Consider the following 17,511-nt stretch of genomic DNA (forward strand, 5'->3'; position numbering starts at 1 on the left):
TCAATGCTATGAACAGATGCATTAGGTTAGTGGTAGAAAGGGATGAGCACCCACTCATTACTCTTGAGTTTGTCCAAGTTGTAGTTTGACAACCAATCGATGCTTGGTAGCTTCTGAGCTAGTCTTTCAGATTTTCTATCAAAACATCTGCTGCCACTGTTTAAATTAAAATGTCAGTTGAAAGGAATTGGGTTGTGTTGTAACATACAAATGTACAATCATTGTAATTATTTACAAATGAAACCCACACGCTGAAAATTGTGCAATTCTTGTGAAAACTCACTATTTTGTGCTCTCATCCCTTTTTATTTATATTTTTACATTTCTATAATTCCCCAAACATTAAAAAAAATAATAATATATAACATGTTGGATATTTGTAAAACCTTATTAAGAAAAAGCATTTAAATGTTTACCTATTAGTTGTGAATCTGTCTCGTCTTTAATCTCAAGCCAACTGTAAATATCTGACCCTTCAGAGGATTTTTCAATTAAATAGATTATTTGTAAACTATTTTAATTTCTTAACAGTTGGGAGCAAATTTCTACTGTTCATTATAAATGAAAGAAGCACCTTTTAAACCAATAATGATAATTTAATTTCAACATTAAAGAATTTCTGCTTTTTTCTGCATTTATACATTTACGGTTTTCATCTGGATTTTGTGGAATGGACCAACTTTGTTAAACGTCACGATTCTTTGGTTATCAAACAATTAACTATGTTGCTCTGCCCACGGTTAGAATATCAATTGATTAGAGCAGTATTCATTTTGGATGTAATATTCTGTATAACTCCGTTTTAGGAAATCATTGATGGAATTCTACTACTGCTGCTTGGACTGTGAAGTTTGTGTTAGACTATTTTGAATATTTGGAGCATTTAGGAAGCAATTGTGTGTTGTTAAGATATAGTTAAACATCATTGCAGGAGCTATCTCAGCTTTTAGTTTGGATTAAATGTTGTTCAGAGTAGCCTCTTCTGTTTGTTTTTCTTTGCTACCCAAAAGAAATGATTCAGAAAATATGAGTGTAATTCCAGTGCAAGAGAAGACAAATTCACCAGCTCATCAGTGCTTATGGCTTTAACAGGAGGTTTATTCAACTAGAAAAGATCTTACAACATTGTCACTCAGCAGAGAAAAATGAATTATATCCATAGCTGTGTGTGGTGTCTAGTGAATGTCACGCATGCATCTTTATTTAAAATGTCAACAAGACTCTTCTTCCTACATCTCTTCAGCTAGATACATGCAGACACACAAGACAGACTTGCATCTGTTAGTGTGTGGCGATGGCATTTTGAGGGTAGCTTGAATGATGTATCGTAGTGGACTAAGCATGTCCAGTTTTTTTTATTTTTTTTTTATGTCTACTGTATGTCCTGTCACTTTGGCTTTGAACAGTTGTCATGGTTTGGAGCTCACAGTCAAGAGGGGGGGGTCAATTTTGTGTTTTGTCAGAATTATGTCTGCATGAGGCAAAGCGAAAAGAAAATCAATTTATTGATTAATTTTCCCACGTGTGTGTCTGTGTGTGTTTTTCTTGGAGAAATCGTACACCAGATGTTTCATTCAGTGAGGCATTAAGTTAGTATTTGTAATTATATTCCTTGAGCCATAGACTGCTCTGTGTGCATAACATAACAGCGTAAGACTATCAGAGACACAGATTGTTTGATAGACAGTTGAGTGCATTTTGGTGTAGAGTTACCAGCACAATAGCACTAGGATCACTTTGTCAAGGGGATTAAATGGATTTACAACTGTGGATTAGAATGTAACCAGCTGGGTACATTTGTGGAAAAAAAAAAAATGGAAGTGCATTTGTGTGTGTGTGAAAGAGGGAGAGAGAGATGAGTGATGGTGACTTGCTTTAATGGATTCTGTGAGGTGATACTGCTATTAAGGAAAAGCTTATTTCGCTCTTAAAACCACCAAATGAAACCTTGTTCCATGTGGCCCCTATAGGTTGTTTGAATTTCATCTCATAAGATGCAGTAGGGAAAATAAGTGCAAAGGACAATTTTTTTTAGTAAGTAAATGTCTAAAGGGGGCTATTGACATAAAATTCATGCCATGTCAGCAACAACTTGTTTCATATGTATATTTTATTTGTTAATGCATGTACAACAGAAGAAAAAAAATACTTAAAAAATAGAATAGCTAAAATGTAACGGTATTTAAAAAAACTATCTTTTCCCTCTCTCCAAATGAATATCATATGCTGTAACCGCAGCTGCTGAACTTTGAAAATGTTTCTCAGTACTAACATATCACACAAGAAGCATCTTATGATATGTAAAACAAAGAGCTTCCTCAAGGCCAAATTTATATTTGTAACAAACATACTGATTGCACTGTTTACAGGTGTATTACTAAACCTCTGAATCTGGAAAAAATAGTCTGGTCAAGTGAGATGCTTACTGATGTCATTGCAAACATATTTGGAGAAAGAAAGATTCTGCAAAATTCTATGAGCATGTCAAGTGCCTATTCTCCTTATCTTGTTGCACAAAATTGACCTAATTTGTGATTATTTTTCTAAATGAATCTTACAGCCGAAGTAAAATTTATGTCAATAGATTCCATAGAAATATATTTACTATTAACATCTGTTTTGTGCCAAACCTATACTGAACACAAATAACAAAAATAGTTATAATCATCTGCCTAATCACACAAAGAAAGTGGCTTATTTTCAGTGGTTTCACTTTTGGCACTATTTTCGTCCTGTGGAGGTTGAGAATCATGCTAAGATAATGTTCTCTGATCTGATTTAATACGGAGGCCATAAATATTGTATGTCTCCAAAGCTATAATTAGATAGGATCAATAATTAATAGCTTCTAATTTAAGATTTAAGCTGATAAAAGAAAGGGAATCAGTATAATATCTTGCTAATCCCACAGGTATGTATAATCATCTAAACTTTTAAAACCTTCCCACACAGGCCACTCACAGATCTAAAATACATAGCCTAAATATGTCTCACATCAAACATTACAGTTATGTTTTATAAAAATGGAAAAGTATGTGTTGTAGCAAATGTTTCAGTGCCTTTGGGGTCTTGACATAATCAAATGTTTTTTATTTGTTAATGTTTTTCACCTTTTTTTGGTCATTTGTAACTGCCAGCCTCATGCTTGCTTTGTCTGAATGCCTTTAATTTCAGCAGCGTGCTTTTCATAATTGAATTGGAAAAAAAACAGACATCAAACAGTTTGCATGTTTATTTGACAGCAGTATCTCATTTATCTAAGAGACATGTTTTAGTTTGATTGCTTCCTGTATATGCACACAGTCTTATTCATCTAACTTTCTCACATGCAACATATTCTGCTTGATTGTTTAAATATGCATTTGTTTTCAAAAAGTCTTAGATAAGTGAGGCAGTATACTGTATTTCCAAGAAAATTTGGAAATTTTATTAATAAAGACAACACCTTTAGAAAGAATATGAACACACTTGAATTTTGTTAAGCTTTACAGAACTGGTGTTGTCATGTATCTGAACCAATTAATAGACGTTTAATCATTTTTGTACATTGCCACAACCTTTGGTAACTTTATGTGTGGTGTCTGACTTGGAAAGGGAACCAAAAGGTATGGTAAGTTTTGGGTCAAAGTAAAAAAATGCTTAACTTGGAGCAAGAAACCATTTTGGAGAGGTAGGAATTTAAATTGTGGTCAAAACTGGGATCCTGATGGCATGGTTAAAAACTGGGCCAATCACAAGAACTATTACTTTGAGTAATTATAAATGGATGTTGCATGCAAAACACCATTCTTTTGTTGTTTTTGTCATGTTTATACCTAGACCTGGATATCTTTAAATTTGGTTCTAATACAATAGCCTAAGAACTACTCTGAGTGTATTTCTCCCCTTTTTGAGAGGCAATTAACATTTGCTCTTACACATTCTCTTTTTCTTATTTTTGCATGTTTGAACTCACATTTTTCTTTTTCGAATTAATCTATATCCTCTCAGGTGGCATGCTGTGTACCTCACCTATTCGCCATCAGTTTATCAATATGTATTTATGTCTACTTCCTTTATCAGAGTAACATATTTCACAGTGACTTTCTCACTGCCGTAAAACTCACTTTATAGCCAAAATCAAAATAGAAGCATTGACATTTAGGAGCCAATCTTTTGTATAACTGGATGCGCTCACTATTCTTTGCCTTTAATGCTGTAACCAAATCTCCTGAAAATGCCTTCACAAGATCTCACTGCCTGTTCTGAAACATTAGAGGTTTTACATATACATATATCGATTCCATTTGTTTATATTATTTTCATTTGCTGTGAATTTCATTACATAAGGCAGCTTTTCATCTAAGAAAAAAAAAAAACATTTATGGTGATTATTTTGAAGCAGTAGAGATTAAACTATCTTTAAAGAAAAGTGAAATAAATAAAAACATTAATGAGTGACAATGAACACAGAAGGATGAACCAGCCTCAAGTTGTGTTGCTTTCCTCCCCTTCACCTTCCCATGCTTTGTGATCAATACTGGTTCTTTGATTATTTAAATGTGAAGCCAGTTTTAAGATTTAGGTGGAAGAATGTACTTTTTGCTTATTTGTAAACAGTCAAATGCGCTCACACCATTTTAGATCTGTCTGATATTCTAGGACAGACATACGCTTACTAAGCCACAGCTTGCTGCCCGGAAGGTCAGGAGCGGGTCCCTAGGAGCACTTTAGTTTGTAAAACAGAAAACGGATCTTCAAACCTTCATCTTCAAAGAAGAGTTCATTAAGAATTAACTGAGCTTTGAATTTGCTTCAAGATTTTTTTTAACATTTAATTTAGTGAATAAATATAACATTTTAAATTTATCAAAATAAATCTATATGAACTGGAATTAATAGTTTCATTGGATGTCATAATTTAATGAGTTGAAACACATTTTCAAAGAGACCTAATAAATAAATCAGTAATTTTCTATGCTCTCTTAAAAACACAGCTGAATAAACTTTGCCTAAGTTGGTCCTAGATTATCTTATAGGTTACCAAAAATAGAGCAGATCAACATAAATTTGTATTTTCTCTTGAGATGTTGCAATAGGCCACTTGCATGTGATGTTTATTGCCTTGCATGGTGACAACATGCAATGGCCAGTACTATCCTGCATGCTGCTTAATGAATATCTCCCTCTCTCTCTCTTTGCCTCCAGAAGACAACAATACCGAAGGTGGGTATTTTCATCCTGGGGACTAATTCCATCTAAAATCTATCAAATGAATGTTAAAGAATGTTTTGTCTTGGTGATGGTATCGATGTGACTTGAGTGGTAAGTGTGGTTCGTCATCTTTTATCTTTATTTTCATTTAATTAATTAATTAAATTAATAAGTCAGTTGATTTTGAAAAATACTCATACCTCTAACAAAGTTTTTAGGAACACCTTTATTAACTTCAATATCAACATAAAAACAATATTTCTAGTCATAAATGATAAATTCTGAAGTCAATGTATAAAATAAAATAAATTTAAAAAACTGCAAAAAAATCTCCTGATTTGTATCTGTTTTATTTTTCTTTTTAAAGTCAAGGCTGGATAACATTTCAAATTTCCCAGATAATTTAAGCAACACTAACTGTATTGCCTGTAAAGTTTGCTGTGTAATGTAATGTAATGCTTATTACGACTAGATCTATAAACCAGTGGCTATAAGTTTATCTCATCCACATATACAATATATAAAACGGCAATAGTTCTGAAAACTCTAGAAGACTACAAAAGCAACCAATCAGTAAAAGCCTTCTTTAAAGAATCGAGCAACATTGTATATTTATGTACAATGACATATTAATGGATGGATGCCTTACATCAAGCGTAATACTTTCATCAGGCTTGGTTAAAATAAGTAAATGCAGATTTCAACTTATATTGGTGCTTGTTCATTTTTTTTCTTAAGCAGTTTTGAGTATGAGGATCATTAAGACTAAAATGGCAATGCCTAAAATACCATCTCAATGCAAAAGCAGCAAGCACAAATGTTGTCAACATTAATTTCAGTGTCCACAGTCCAGATTTAATAGTTTGATTTTTAGAAAGTTATGTGAATGATTAGATTTTCCTGAAACACTTGAAAGAGTGGGTATAGTAGCACATTACACTAATCTGATTGTTGAATATAATATAATAACCTAAATATAAAACTGGACCTCTAAGTCATAAAGTCAGATGTCTTCTGGGCAAATGAGAATAAGGACAAGACTATTGCTCTGAGGTCCAAAGTCCAATTAGAGGATGAAATACCATTTTACATTTATTTTGAAAACTAATATCTCACACTTTGGAGGAAGAGTGAATAGCCACATAATCCAAGCTGCTTGTGGTCCAGTAGGACTTTTCCAGTCAGTGATGATTTGGGAAGTAATTTCACCTGCTTATGATGATGCATTGTGTTTATGAAGTGCAAAGTCAGTCATCCAAAATTAAATTTTGGATGACTTCAGTCTTGCCTTTGCTAACAAGCTTCATGTGGAGGCAGAGTTTGTCTTTTCAGCAGAACTTACCAATGGCCCAGACTGGCAAAGTACCAACATTTGGTTTAATAACCATAGTATAATTGTACTCGTGACCAGAATACTGATCTGACCTAAACCCTATTGAGAATCCTTAGGGCCATTAAGAGGAAGATGAACAACGTATTTAATAATGCAGAAACTTGGGCATCCACAGGCTTATCTCCATGTCAAACTGCATTGATGCAGTTAGTATTGACTAACTAAATATTACGTGCATATGGTGGACAGTGCATAGAAATGACTTCCTGGTGTTTAACAATTTTTAATGGATTTCTTTAATATTCTGATTATTTGAAAATCTGAATTTTGGTTTTCAAATGAATGTTCTCAAAGTTAACAGAAATAAAAACTTGATATATTCCACAGAGTGTAATAAATATATGTTCTATACTGAAGTAAATGTCTGTTTTCGACTGACTTTATAGTTATTTTAATTGACTGAGATGAACCTGCATATAGGTCAGCGTGACTTTAGCTTTCTGAACGATGCATAGTAAGTTGCTGATGATGCATTGCAACCTTTCTCAGTTGCCTTAATGCTCATCAGACTAACCCTGTTTGTGTGTCCTCCACTTGATCTCTACCCTGCTTTTCCCTTATCCCAACACTCCTCAAGTAACAGACATCTACTGTCAAGGAGATGCCTGCATGTCAGTGTCACACAGTTTCCCATGATCCCTTGTTCTCTGCTGACTGTACTCTTGTTTTCCTTTAAGGTCTGGCACACCTGATGATGGGCGACCAAGGTATGAGCTATGTTCCTTTTTCCTATCATTCCTCCATTGTTCTTCCCGCTCCTATTGTGCTTTGAAATTTGTGAGCCACTAACTCCTTTGCAGGCTTGAAGCTTCTGATATGGGCTGTTTATCCATTTTTGATCAATGGCTTTATTTTATTGTCTTGTGTTGTTTTTCCATCTGACTTTTCATAGGTGATCTAGCTTTGCTTTGAAGTTTGTGTTTTTCTATATAGTTTTGACATTTCTGTTTATATATATATATATATATATATATATATATCGTTTTTTTAATGATTCAAATTTAGTATGGGTAGTTGTACTGAAGGACGACTTGCATTAACCTTGTTTGGGTGTTGTGAAAATAGCTTACTGCACTTTTAGAGCTAATCCTCATCTGCCCTCACATCGGTAATGCATGTTGAGAGCATCTGCAAAGACAATTGTCCATTTTGTCTTCATTTTTCCATTTTTGCAGTTCTGCATATTGCCATGGCACAACAGAGCAGCGATGTAGCTTTCTGCTTTCACTTCCCATAGCAGCATCCTATTTCCCTCCCTGTATTTGCGCATATTTGCAGCCATCAAGCCTCTCTATCCCCCTGCCCACTGTCCTCCTATCTTGTCAGGACACTTACTGGTGTCTCCTTTGTTCTTCCTCTTTGTCTGGAACCTGCTTTCTTCATGGAACATTTCATCAAATCTCATAGGTAAAAGTAAAGGTATTATCCTTTTTAATTCTCTGAATTCACTGAGCTTTGTGGTAATATTTCTGGCATTATATGCTCTTGTTGAATGATATATATATATATATATATAAAGAGATATAACTGGGATTTTTAAAAACTGCTTTTCAACTAATTAATTAGAGGGTTTCAAGGTAGGTGCTGCTTGAATTCACATGCTCAAGCTGTGTCGCTTTCACGTTTTTTTTCTTCTTTTTTATTGCATGAGAGCCATGCAGACTCATATGAATGTAAGCCCCACAGTTGCTGCCCTAGTTCTTGTGCACAACTTGCACCCAGGGGAAACTACACTGCTTTTGTTTAAATTATGGGTTTTGAGGTTGATCATAGTGTTGTGGGCCTCCCATCCTGGCTGTGATCCTCACCTCTTCTCTCTGTGGGGTAAGTGGACTTCTGATTTTTCCCATTTGACTCTCCTCCTCAGGGCAGAGAGGGGAGACTTGGCTTGTAAGGTCCCTACTGAGCATACAAGGTAAAATTCCAATTCTTCTGTTATTTTTGCAATAAACTCTGATTTAGCAAGTTCACTTGTGTTAAGAGACTGTAATGTTTTGTCAATACATGTGGAAAGCTAATTGTAAAATAATTGCCATGTAACTAATTAATAATGGACAATGTGACATTTAACAATCAGTTTTCGTTACTTTGAAATCTCTAGCTTGCTTTTCCTTTTAAATTAAATGTTCTATTTGTTTTAGCATAAAGTCTAAATATTTGCTCTTAGCAGCTATTAGGTTGCACTAAATCTTCTGTAAAACCATGTTCTTGTGAAGCTTCATTTAAGCAGGTAAGTTTTCAAACTGACCAGTGAGGAATATTTTGAAGCATTTAATTTGAAGAAAGATATTTTTGTCACGGCTTATGGTTTCTGCATCTGTCTGTGGATTGCAAACTTTTCAATTGCATCTTTTCACTGTTGGAAGGAATAGGGACATTTTCAAGTGGTCACACACTGTGTGTGAGTAAAGGTAAAATTTAATATGTTTAGCTTAAACTGCAAATCTACATGCACTGTCAAGTGACATTTTTCCCTCCACACTGACATTAGAGTAATATTTTCCTGTTTTAGGACATTTGGTATCAACATTATTTCTATTTGCAAAATGTCAGTACCTTTATTAAAATTCAGAAGCTTAGGTAAATATAGTTGCCTTTTAAAATGTTTTGGGTAAACGTCCACAACCATCTCATGGTCCTTTTCAACCCAAACATTTTATTTAGCTAAAGTCTTGAGTATTGAGACAGCCTCTCCAAAACATTGACTTTGTTGTCATTAAGTCACTTTGTAACTAAATTGCCACCTTTCAGCCAATGTCATAGAGGTTTGTTTTCACTGAGGATGTTGTTCTCTTACTAGTTTTAGCCAGCATTCTCACAGTCTTTTGCATTTGATGAGATGAATGAATTAATCTGTTTTTCTCAAATGTACTATTATAGCATGAGATTCGATCTCATGCTATAGAATTTGAATAATTCTATTAAAATTATCCAAAAAGTCATCATCATAGACAAATAAAATCCTGCATGTGTCAACCATAAATGACCTACAACAGGAAAAACTTTAATAATAAACATGTTTCTTATTGCTGTTCTGTAAATATTCTATTCTTTCTGCTATATTACAATACAAATTTCTTCCTATTGGTCCCGACTAAGCATATGTTTGAACGTTATCTATTAGTAATTCAAAACAAGTCATGCAAAACGCATATAGCCCATATATAAGGAATGAGGAAGCCATAAATGAGTTTTAAAGCTGTGCAATAAATGAGACTTCATGCATAATATTTTCACACATGCATACACATATACACATTGTGTTTTCAGGGGCCTGAAATATATTCAGCTGCAGTACTTGTACAAGCCACAGTTACAGTTTTTGTAATTTGCCTTAAGCTCATTCTCCAACTAAGATTTGATAATTATGGTATGGGGATTATATGCAAAAACACAAATGTGAAAACTGGAATGAAATCCATTTGCAACATCTTCCAAGGTAAGTGTCACTCTCATTTCTATAGTCTTCATGCTTATTGTTTAGAAAATTGATGCAGACAATTGGTATTCTGACATACTGTCTGACAAATGTGATTTTTGCTTTTGTCTGGAAATGAAAAATTTATTCTGTGGGTGGCTTTTGAAATGTAGTTTTTTTGCTGTTCTTCCAAGATTTGACACATTTCTGTTGACCATTTGTCATTGATTTGCAGGTCATAACTGGTCCTACATTTATATTCTGTGAATGAAACTCTACATTTTACAGCAATGGCAGTTAATGCCTCCCACACAAATGTTCTTGCATAAAAACTAAATTCTGGCAATGTCCGGCTCAGATTATGTAACTTACTGTTTGATACAGCACTTGTGTCATTTATGATAATTATCTACATTGCTTAAGGAGTCCATTAGTAACATTTGAATCGTCTTCCGATAATGTGCCGTAAAGCTTAGGTTTTCACAGCTCTGTATCAACACCGAGCTTGGCTGTGGCAGAAGGAAAGCCGCAGGGAAGGAGTCAAATAATGCTGATGAGGCACAAATCTGCCATACTCGGCCCACTGCTTCTAATTTGGGTCTTGGTAAGATGCCCCCTGTGTTTTACAGTGTAAAAACCCTGCTCAGTCTTTGTAAATGTACTGTTTGGTCATATACACAAATCCCCACATGAGTGGTAAAATTGGAGTGTGGACAGAGCGTGTATTCATTGTCTCCTTTATTCTTGTGAGAATATTGTGTTTTATGTAGGCCCTCGCCGAGATTCTCCTGTGTGACGTTAACCACTTGGTTTGGTTTATCCTCTCTGTGAGGGCTGGTCCTTTGAGCTTGGGCTTTGTGTGTGTATCCGGTGCTTTTAGCTGGTTTACCAACATTGTTTACCTAAAACCTTGTTCCCATCCAGCACCACATAGCAGTGAGTGCAGAGGGATACGTTGTAATACCGCTGGCACACAAATCATTTGGGTATTTAATTCCTGTCATTGCAATGTGCAGCTTAAGAGGAACTACACACTGTACAGATAAGCTTACAGGTACTACGAGGCTATTTCTAAATGAGTGGATTTCCTAATGTAATTGCTTTCACTTTCTAAAGATGGGAATTGTTATTTTTGTCACCGAGGACATCAAAGGTGATCGTATTTGTTCTTATTTGTGTGCATAACATTTTTGATTTTATTAGATTAATTTGATATTTATAAAGCATTTTTGCTGGGCTTGTTTGTATTGTATAGTTACTATTCATCAGAGTCTTTTAATTCAGTTCAGTTCAATCTTACACATAACTCCAATTCACAACAAATGTAATTTTGAGACACTTTACAAAAAAATATTTTAATTCAGTCATGCATACATTCCAATTGATCCTAGTTATCAAGCAATATATTAAGTTCTGTTAATTTTTCAAAGTAGTTTAAAAGGTTTCTGTCTAAGGATACTTAGAAGATTGCATCAAGTCACTTACGTTTCTGTAGCGACAGCAGAAAATTGCTTGCAGTGTTTTAATTAACTGAGTGTCACAGATTGATAAACGTTCACAAATGCTTTCAAATGGCGGTTATCTACCATATACAGTATACATTAGGTGTTATGATTAATGGAAATCAAATTATCAAGTGTAACAATTTCACGTACCCTGTTAACTATGCCCGTGGTTTGGATATAGTCATTTTTAATGCATTTTTCACATGAATAACATTGTTTTAAGTGTCTATAAAGCTTTAATATGATAATGATTCAGAGGAACCTTCATCACTAATGTTTACATATGCTGGAAAATTAACAGGGCAATTGAGAATATGCCCTGTAGATAATCAAGCAAGACATCAGATTCTGAAAGTACCTGATGCCAAAGACATCAGTTTGATTTAGTTTTAGAGTTTTAATTTAATCTATTACATGAATCCCTAACCTTGAGGGGAAACCTATGTTGTACGCAGGTGTGTTTGTGTTTGTACCTTTTTACACCATAGTACAGTGATGGATAGTACTTATGGTGGGATTCAGCACAGATCAGTGCGCATGTGACACTGGAGTCAGGTCAGTGAAAATCATTGAAAGACCTTCACAGGTAGGATTTTACCACTCACTTGCCTCAAAACAAGCGCTGTAGAATTATGTATCACATATTTATTTAGTTTGTCACAATAACTGAAGAGGTGATGTATTTTAAGAATAGCAACACTTAGTATTTTGAAAATCAAAACTATTTATAGTTAGTTATGTGTTTCAATTGTTTTTAAAGGTAGACAGCGACACTCACTGAGATTTTTGCAAGAAACACTTCTACAAAAAGAAAAGTAACAATCCATTTTTTGGTGTTTGAAACCGAGAAGAAAGATTTTGCAGATAAGTGTAGAATATTCCAGCCTAAGTTTGGCTGGTCTACGTATTGTGGAATCTGTGCTTATCTATTTCTAAACTAGTCCTAAAATCTTTCCATGTTTTGAAAAAACAATTTACATCCAATAGATCTCAAACTGTGTTGCTATGTCTAGTGTAGGTTTCATCAGTCCAAGTATTTTAGATTTCAAACTGTAAATCATGTTGAACAAACCTGTAGGGTCATTTGAAAGCAGATTTAAATTTTACATTCATTAGCTTGTGATGTCAGTCCCTGTATTTCCACAGTGCTTGCAAATGATTTGTATCTCACTTGAATATTTGATGTCAGTAGTGGGTCACTGTGGGATTGTGGGCATTGCTCATTTTAAAATTGATTCCCACAAATCCAGTTTTAATAATGCATGAATTTCCCATGTACAATTACAGCAATGTTTATGTAGACATTTGGACTGCAGGCATGAACTAAAACAAGAAACATAACTGCTACACACCTGGTGTGCTCTACCCTTCTCCTTTTAACGTACACCATCTCTTGTCAACAAAATCAAGATCAATTGTAACCTAATCAAAACAAGGATGGCTCGTTAAGATGTAAATTTAACTTTGTCACCTTTATATGAAAGTGAGATGAAAGGAGTGTTGGAAAAACATCACAAGAAAAAGCATTGTTGGAGCTGGAGCTGATGATTATCCAATTTCTCGTTTCCTCCAACAGGTAGCGTCAGTGAGGCAATAGCCTTACTGTGATTTATAAAGCTAATGAAGGCATGCAGATGCAGTGTGAAGTCAAAAGTATGGAGGACCGATCCGGCCAAAATCATTAATAAAAATTAGCAGGTTGATAAAGTAATTAATGGTAAACCACGGATTATGCTGTGATTACCAATAAAGAAGAAGATGTAAAGGAACTGTAATAAAAGTCTTCAATTATAATAAGAATATGACTTAGATAGTTAATCTGACTGCATTTTATTCCAAACTAGTTTTTCATGCTCACAAATATGTCTTAAGTGGAAGATATGAAGCAGAGAAAACTAAACAGGTGTAGAGACAAGAGAGAGCATCTACAGTGACAACTAGAAAGAGAGAAAAGGACATCAAATTAGAGTTCTGTTTTACACAATATAAGACTCACAGTCAAGCTCATTCGTATTACCCCAAGACTGAACAGTTAATTCATCTGACAAAACACCATGAGGTGTGTGTTAAATAAGTGACAAATGTTTTTGTACCTTCCCATGAAACTTGCAATAATGTCAGTGAAATTCTTGCTGCTTCAGGATTACAGATGCTAAGCTTTAACCCCAGACATCAGGTAAATTCTAAGTCATAGCCTTTTTTCTAACTTTTATGTGAGATATTATGGTCACAATTAATAAAAGCAAGCTGTGCTTTGTGGAAGGTGGCACTGCACGATTATTTCAGAAGATGATTATTCAGTCTTCTTCTTAAGGCCACATGCAGTGTTAATAACACCTTTACATAAGTGGTCATCCACACTCACATTACGTGAAATGTAACTGGAAGACCAATGTGAGAAAATGATGAACATTTTTAACAAAATATCTCTTCAGTGGTCCATGAACTGCACAATGTAGTTGTTATAGAAACTCTGGTCAAATACTTTGACTAAGGCTCTTTGACAAAATAGATATTCTCTAACTCACTCACTGTCTGTTGAGAAAACATCTGGTACTGACTGCCCTGTTGGCTGTACAAAAACAGTGCTGTTTTATACCTGAACACATGCAGAAGGTTCACAGCATGTGCATAACTAAGTGCGCAGTGCAGCATAACTTTAGAAAGTGAGCACTTGCAGCTCTTACTAATTTGGATCATTTTGGATCATTAAGATTTCTGATGCAGGTGTAGTAGAGACAGAAAGGTGACTCAAATCTAAACTTTGTTAGTGTACACAATTTTCAACATCAGTAAGACACTTTGCTCTCACTCCACTTAACTGAGTTACTCACCTGGAACAAGGTCAAGCTAAATGTAAAGATTACTGCTACTGGAGAAAAATCAACCTTAGCCCAAGTGGGTACTTGTATAAAATCAAACTTGAAGAAATCCCTGTTGATAAGAGTGGATCTCCCAACAGCTGCACATGCAGCTTTCAGGTACAGATGGTACATTACATTGTCTAAATATCAAAACAACTCCAAAATGATTTGAACATATTTTATTATCATTGACTTTTTCAAAAGTCAATGATAATAGTCTGTCTGTGAATCTATCTAGGCATTGAGTATGAATGCTTATATTACGGCATGTATGAAGGTATCTCATTCAGTAATAAAAAAATAAAATATATTAAGAAACTGGAGAAAAATCCCTCCATCTAGAATAAAACGGTAATACCAAATAAAATTCAATCAATCACAGAAAATGTATCAAATTCACTGTTTTGGGACAGAGTGAAACACAGACACTAAAAGGAACTGTGTCAACTGTAGCTTTTGAAGTTATTTATTAACAAGTCTTAAAGGAAAATTGACTTCAAAATTCCTGTATCAAGTGAAAATCTGGAAGGGAACTATCATACTGCTTTTTAGTTCTGAAAATTAACTTTATCCTTAGACTCATTCATTTCCACAACATCCTTCGATGAGTTCACTTTTTGTTCCCAAACTCAAAGGGAAACCCATACTGATGTCATAATCTTGCTAGCATCATTAGCTGCAGGCAACAGAAGCCTAAGGGCTGCTGCTGGGACATGCTACTGTTACTCATCCTTGAGTGAATTGACGACTTTGCTAGTAAAACAATATAGAGACTTTGTAAACATTTGTTTGTCTTCCATAACTGTTGGAGATTTACATGGGTTTAAGGTTAAAGGGGTTGGATAATGAGGGGCCTGGTATATAGCTCATGAAGTTGGCAAGCAAGAAACAGGATAGGCATTTCACTATCTCATTAACCATAAATAATACATATACATGCAGAATAATTTCTAATGATAATTTATAATTTACATTTAAACTATGCTTGAGAGAAAACCAGGGTGCCCATAAATTGAAAAAATAATAAAAATACCAGGATTTGAATGCATAACTGTCTCACTGTGAGGCAACAGTGGTAATCATTGCTCCACCTTGCAACCCTAGTGTAAAAAATGCCTCTGACATTCTGTCAATATCTTCAGATATTTACTTTCTTATTGTCCTGTTTAGTTTTTAAGTTGTTGTTTTTTTATTATTATTATTGTTTGGCTCATTTCTAGGTGAATAAAGGGGAGCGTTACACATTTTAATCATCCCTGTTTATAATCAGATCTTTTATTCATAGAGTCTGGCATAAAACAGCCACTTATGAGCACCAACACACTTGCAATTAAATGAAATAACCATGAACTGTTGAAATATGGCTTTTCTGCCAGTAGCCTGTATCCCACAAAACATATAATTTTAGAGTCCTATTGGGAATGTCTCCTTATCACATTTAAAACATGAAAATCTCATTGACCTTGTCCAGGCTGAACACAATTATGAATTCTGCCAAATTCAAGGGTGGGATTGATATCAGAAAATTTGGAAAGGAAAGAAATGCTGCATAGAGGAGAGTCATTGAGCCATGTCTGTCACTGTTCTATTGTTCTGATAGTAGCTCTGTTCAGCACCAAACAGACAGTTCATTCAGTGCTTGTCAATAACCCTAAATAGATGGGAAAACATCATTTATCTCATTCATTTGATCAGATTTGCATTTAAATTAAAATTATTATAATACTTAGAAGAACAGATGGTGAAAAAGACACTAGGGAAATGGTAATGGGGAAAAATGTGAATCCATGCATGGTTGGGATCTAGACCACCTCAGTAACTTCTTTTAAACCTTTGTAAAACATTCAAACTAAAAGTTAAGTTAACTTGTTTCTTTGTTGGAGTAAACGGCAGAAGTGTTAGGAAAAACAAGCAATAAGATTCCTTTCAGCAATTTATTCTTCCCCCTTGGAGCTTACTGATATTATATACCCATTTACCATTTTAATCCCTGCAGTGCTTAGCTTCCCTGGTATTCTCAGCAACTGGTGTTTGTAGAAACCAAGGTAATTGTAGCTGATAGGTCACAGTGGCAGTTTTTATTGCAGCAAACATCAGTAAAGCGACTCCTTCGCAATACAGAGTGAAAAAAGGCCTGTAATTGCCTGGAGTGAGATTTGTGTATCTTGACATGGCAGATTGGCAAGTCTGCACTGAAGCTGCACAGATTAGTGCATTACCACAGATTCTGCTCCTGAGGGGGAGGCAAGAAGACACACAGACACAGCGAAGGGCTTAATGCAGACAGAGAAAGGCATTTACGGACTAAGCACAAGGACGTGGGCACAGGGAAGGAAGAGGGGCACCATTTGAAAAGAGGCAGTGTGATAAACTAAGATTATAAATCAAAGGCATGCGATTGTAATTTACACCCAGCAACACGCAGTAAAGATTGAATAAATCAAACATGCAAAGTGTTACCTGGAGTTATTTAAGAAACAGAACTTTTATTTTTAAAGATCAAACGTGTTTGGATCAAACATTATTTTTCATATGTCAGACTCGTCTGCTTGGCTTGCTGACAGATGTGTTTTGGCTCTTTGTGCCAGTCCCAACTTGACTGCCAAAAGGACTGTAGCATGCTATAAAATCATTGAATATCATTGGCTGTTAACAAAACACATCAGCACTTTTTGCTCATCAGTGGTTTTCCCAAAGAATGTCTCTTTATTTAATATTTATTTAAAATATGACAGGTATATAAATTTTTCCTCTAACCAAAGGAAAGAGGGAGAGTATAGAATAAAAACGAGGGATCAATATGAACAAGGCTCATCTGGCTCCCCAGGTGGAGTGGAAGGAGATCTGCTCCAGATCAATAATGCTGGTCGATGCCAGTGAGAGACTGCAGTGATGAAAAACTCCCTTTCTTGGTCTCCAGAAGGAAGTGGATGAATTGCAGCAGAAAATAGATTAAAGGTAGATACCTATACCTCAGCTGTAGCCTGTGAAATGTATCCTTTGCACATCCTTTTGTTTAGTTATTGCTCAGATTCAAGATCATAAATTATAGCCTCTTTATTGGACTTAAATGATGGAATGTTCCCAAGCGTTTTTTGATACACTGGATATACTTCAGACTGTCATATATATATATAT

The 17,511-nt window shown here is 34.9% G+C and overlaps 1 protein-coding gene across 18 annotated transcripts in view; it reads left to right on the forward strand.

The window, feature by feature from the left end:
• The window catches only part of LOC103477041 (neurexin-1a), a 265,070-nt gene that overhangs the window by 15,402 nt on the left and 232,157 nt on the right, over nucleotides 1-17,511 (forward strand). For 7 of the 18 annotated variants that reach the window (XM_008429897.2, XM_008429906.2, XM_008429894.2 and 4 more), the window contains 4 exons: nucleotides 5,188-5,205; nucleotides 7,264-7,293; nucleotides 7,994-8,005; nucleotides 8,454-8,501. In XM_008429897.2, coding sequence (XP_008428119.1) covers nucleotides 5,188-5,205; nucleotides 7,264-7,293; nucleotides 7,994-8,005; nucleotides 8,454-8,501 — 108 coding nt within the window. The remainder of the gene's footprint in view (nucleotides 1-5,187; nucleotides 5,206-7,263; nucleotides 7,294-7,993; nucleotides 8,006-8,453; nucleotides 8,502-17,511) is intronic. The other 11 variants (XM_008429902.2, XM_008429907.2, XM_017308968.1 and 8 more) reach the window with 10 other exon arrangements.

This window comes from Poecilia reticulata, linkage group LG15 (assembly GCF_000633615.1).
Source record: "Poecilia reticulata strain Guanapo linkage group LG15, Guppy_female_1.0+MT, whole genome shotgun sequence".
Taxonomy (NCBI): domain Eukaryota; kingdom Metazoa; phylum Chordata; class Actinopteri; order Cyprinodontiformes; family Poeciliidae; genus Poecilia; species Poecilia reticulata.